General features: G+C 37.7%; 1 protein-coding gene across 3 annotated transcripts; it reads right to left on the bottom strand.

Annotated features, from left to right (window-relative positions):
- Window positions 1–542: 542 nt before the first annotated feature.
- Window positions 543–3994, bottom strand: rpl11 (ribosomal protein L11). Of its 3 annotated transcripts, none has more exons than XM_027175520.2 (6): window positions 3873–3994; window positions 3074–3224; window positions 2506–2612; window positions 1054–1185; window positions 795–905; window positions 543–617 (listed from the first exon to the last, which is right to left on the bottom strand). In XM_027175520.2, exons 1-6 carry the CDS (start codon window positions 3876–3878, stop codon window positions 588–590), a joined length of 537 nt encoding a protein of 178 aa, XP_027031321.1. In that variant the 5' UTR covers window positions 3879–3994; the 3' UTR covers window positions 543–587. The 3 variants fall into 3 exon arrangements, with proteins under 3 accessions (XP_027031321.1, XP_027031322.1, XP_047664224.1); XM_027175521.2 differs by lacking the exon at window positions 3873–3994 and adding an exon at window positions 3587–3610; XM_047808268.1 differs by lacking the exon at window positions 3873–3994 and adding an exon at window positions 3413–3487.
- Between the last annotated feature and the right edge of the window lie 424 nt (window positions 3995–4418).

The raw sequence follows: 4418 nt of genomic DNA, 5'->3' as shown, positions 1-4418 counted from the left end.
TCCTAAGTTCCTACTGATATGCTGTGTGTAGTGTTTGCACATTCACCCTGTTCTGTGTAACTTTACTCAAGATGCACTTGCTTGCGCTGTACATTTATCAAAATCATGAGACAAGCAGAGAAAAACTGTGTTTAACACGACTGGTGTAACAAAAAAGTTAGATCAAGTCTCCCAAAAAAGCTTACACATTCCAATGTGCAACACTTCAGCTTGTTATAGAATTTAATATTTTCCAACCTGCAGTTCATTTGGCATGTTGCCTTAGTGTAGGTGAGTACAACATCAATTAATACTTTTGAACACGTCAGATAATGTAGGCAAAGGGTGGGGTGTTCATCCACCAGAATAAGCTTTTTAAGGTAACCAATGGCTACTGATTATTAAACAAAAATATAAAAACAGCAGCAGCTACAAATACTAAATATTTGAAGAGAATTACAGGCACAACAAAATGTTTGTAGGTTTCAGCACACAAACTAAACCAGTTTGTAAAAATCACATTAATTAAAAAAATAAAATAAAAATAACACGGGAGGCAAGTATTGGGGTTTTTATTTTATTTATTTGTTAAACAAAATGGTAGTCGTCTACTTGCCAGGGAGAATAACGCCATCATACTGAAAGACAAGGACCAAAAGAAAAGTTGGATAAGCACTGACAATGAAAACAATACACAAGACCTCCCATTAAACATAACTGTCCTGTAGTGACAACTCGTATTTACAAATTACTTTACAGAAAAAATTCTTTCCCCAATCTTATGTAAGAAAACAACAAAAACTCCCAAACAGTACCTTTTGCTGAAACCAGCGCATAGCTTCCTCCTTGCGGATGCGGTGCTTGAAGCCAATGCGTCCCCTTTTTCTTTTCTTATCAGCGATGCTGAAGCCGGGTCTGCCCAGGACCTGCAATTACAAAGGACAAGTCCATCAAGAGCAGAGCTGCAAATCGGAACATAACATTTCAGAACATGGGAATGTTATTCAGGGTGCTTCAAATGAAAAAATTCCCTTTATATTTTGAACTGAGGGTGAAAGAAAAAACCCAGCTCACCACGTAGAAATCCAAGCCATAAATGCCAATGCTGGGATCATACTTGATGCCCAGATCAATGTGCTCCTGGATGCCAAAGCCAAAGTTTCCACTGTCTGAGAAGTTATTCTTCCTTAACTCGTACTCACGCACCTGGATACAGCAAGCAATGAAAGGACGATCAGCTCACCAGCTGTTATTTAAATCATGTCAAACTGTTGTTGGGTAATGAGCCACAATAGACAATCAAATACATTAAGTATAAAACATGGTCATGTGTCTAAAAGCTGCATTATGAACACCTAAATGGATGGACATATAAAACAAAGGAACTGAAAAACGCAAACTATGGTCCTTAAAGAACTGAAAAGGGGTTGATTAGTGTGACAAATCTCTTCCTTTACAGCATCAGCAGTGCATAGTATGGTTAAGGAGGGTTGTTTAGTATAGTTAGCAAACCATTTATTCAATTATTTATAAAAGGTTTTTTTTGTTTTTTAAATGGCTCTTGCTGCTATGAAATTCATGCTCTTTGAAAACATGTTCTGTAGCTGATCCTATAAGCCAGTGTTTGTTGCCCCCTATTGAATCCTTGGTAGTGGTTTACCCTCAGGCAAGAGCAAGTGGTCATTAAAGCAAAGCTTGTTGGATCAAGATATGGTAAATAGCCGATAAATTAGCCTCAACCATTGTTTTGTACTGTTACTGACATATTTGCAGGAACTGGACTAATAGAGTATGCTTGAGTAAGTGCACTGCACTTTTGGATCAAGAAGGGAGAAAAACGTGATAAGGGTTCATTATTCACTATTAATAATAGTGCTATATTATTGCATTATTAGATCCCTAGATCTACTGGAAAGTCCTCAATAAAAGGTGCTGGAAATTAGAATCAAGTCAACCAAATTTAATGACATCATGCTCACATACTGTTCTAGAAAGTGTTTAAGACTTTATTTGGTTGACATGTAGTTGAAATTCTGTCATCCCTCTCTGCAATACATGACAATGCAAGCAACCAATAAACCCACCAAGCTATTTAGCAAATATTTAGGAAAACCCCTTTTTATTTCAGCATTCCACTACACATTTAACTAAATTTTTATTAACAGCGTTGAGTGAACTATGCTACAGATCAGGAAAAAAAATCTGTATATTCAGTCCATGAGTTGTGCCAGCCCAAAGAAAATATTTGCAAACAGCAATATTGTAAAATTGATAATATACATCGATTGGCTCCAGAAATATATTTTATCATCTTGTAAGTCACTAATGAATTTATGACTAAATTTTAAGTCCAATTAAGAGGGTAGAACACAATAGACTCATGACAGGAATGCTGGGTAAATCTGACCAATGTGCGTCATTAATAAAATATCATACATCTATACCACATTAACAGGCAAATCAGGTACAGAACCAAATCAAATATTCTTGTTTTCTTAAATGGAAAGACAAGACAAACATGCTCACCTTCAATCCCTTCTCCAGGATCTCTTCAGCCTTGGCACCACGAACAGTGCAGTGGACCGCAATCTTTTCATTCCTACGGATACCGAAGGATCTAACAGTGTAGCGGGCTAGAGGAAAAGAAATTGTTTTACATATAGAGTCAAGCAGCTTTTGTCATTTCAACCATATATAGCTGTTGCAGTACACAGCGAAATGAGTGTTTCTCCAGGATCATGGTGCTACATAAAACAAAGACAGGGCTAAGGACTTAGTAAGTCTTAGCCACGTAAAGTGCAGCTGTGCAACCTGGTGCAAACAGTGCAAGACAATACAAACAAGACAGAAAGACAGTGCAGGACAAAAACAAAACACCACACACAAGACAACTAAAAAATAAATAAAAACAGCACCGGCCAGCAAAAATACTCTATGTTCAATCAATGTTTCATGTGTAGAAATACTGGACTGAGCACAGTATTATAGCAGCAGTTGCATGAGGTATTGTAATGTATTGTGCAAAACAGTACAACACACCCATAAAATGTGATGTTCTGGTAAGGTCATTAATAAACCAGATTAATGTGTTTACCTTTGGAGAAAACAGGAGTTTGGCCTGTGAGCTGCTCCAGCACCTTGGCAGCACGGGTCAGCCTGTCACCACTCTCACCTACACAGATGTTCAGGCACAGTTTGCGAATGCGCAGCTCCCTCATGGGGTTCTCCTTCTTCTCACCCTGGTCCTGCATATGAATCAAACAAGGTTAATCTGACAGTTTTATCTCAGTATCCACATGCTGCTTTACATTCTTTACACTATAGCAACTGTCTTTCTCGCAGTACTTAATAATATACTCAGCATAAACAGGACTGGAAAGAAAAACCTATAATAAAATAATCAGGAACAATTACTAATGGTTGGTATTATTACATTTCTAAACAAGAATTTAAGTCCCTGTATCTCCCCCAAGCCAAGCATGGACATGTCCATGAGTGAGACCAGCCTCAGCATGTAAGGTTTCTCACTCAAACAGGTCACTTTTTAGATCACAGAAAACTCTGGAAACTAATCGGTTTACAAGTGAATAACTGCGGAGTACTGTACCATTTTCGCCGATACGAACAATCTGCATTGAGCCCCAGTTTTCAGCTCGTGCCACTCGTTCACCTGGAGTACTAGCTAGCTAGCTAATTAGCCGCTAAGCTAACTGCTAAATATTAATTTATCGTCACCATGACAACACCTGCGTACAAAATACCATCCTATTTTCATAGTTCTGATAAAACTCAGCTCCGTTTATCGAAGACGTCCCAAATAAACCACGGACACAACGCGATGTTTTCAGATTTCAGCTGTACACCATTTTCGTAAATGTTTCGTATGCACTCACCGCCATGTTGGATCGCTAGAAGAGGACGTAACGCTTCCGGCGACGAATATTTATAACAGCGTGTTCACCTAAAAATAAGCCGTACGAAACACAGTGTTTGCGAAATGTCGTTCCGGTATAACATATAGAGGCGATTTCCCAGACAGGGATTAACACTAATCTTAGAATTAAATGCACATTTAAACTGGATTAACTGAAAAAGCATTTCTCAGACATGGTTTAAAATAGTCTCAGACTTTCCTTAGTCTTAAACTATAAAGTCAGATTTCCTAAAGAACGATCAGAGGTAGTCTAGGTTTAAGTGATGGCATAATTTAAACCTGGCCAGAGGCAGGTTTAACTTCAGATTAACTGATTTTTGGCCTTCAGGTTGGGGTCATTCTACGAAACGGGTGCCATTTCCACTTTGCAATTGTCCACATTTTCATTAAGAACAAACTTTTTTTTTTTTTTTTTTTTTTTTAACTTACAACTTTAAATATTATGTTAATCCTCCAAAAAACATATTTTCCCACCTCAGGCACAAAATCCTTAATAATATTATCA

This window comes from Tachysurus fulvidraco, chromosome 24, assembly GCF_022655615.1.
Source record: "Tachysurus fulvidraco isolate hzauxx_2018 chromosome 24, HZAU_PFXX_2.0, whole genome shotgun sequence".
Lineage (NCBI taxonomy): Eukaryota > Metazoa > Chordata > Actinopteri > Siluriformes > Bagridae > Tachysurus > Tachysurus fulvidraco.
Note: the sequence above shows the minus strand (reverse complement) of the source record. Positions and strands in the feature narration are given on the sequence as shown.

What these genes read in the sequence shown, in the direction of transcription:
- rpl11 (XM_047808268.1), bottom strand. Translation starts at nt 3,472, where the DNA reads ATGGACATGTCCATGCTTGGCTTGGGGGAGATACAGGGACTTAAATTC. An exon ending in AACTCCTGTTTTCTCCAAAG is followed by an intron (nt 2,613 to 3,073) that starts GTAAACACATTA and finishes CTTTTCCTCTAG; the next exon opens with CCCGCTACACTGTTAGATCC. An exon ending in TCCTGGAGAAGGGATTGAAG is followed by an intron (nt 1,186 to 2,505) that starts GTGAGCATGTTT and finishes TGCTGTATCCAG; the next exon opens with GTGCGTGAGTACGAGTTAAG.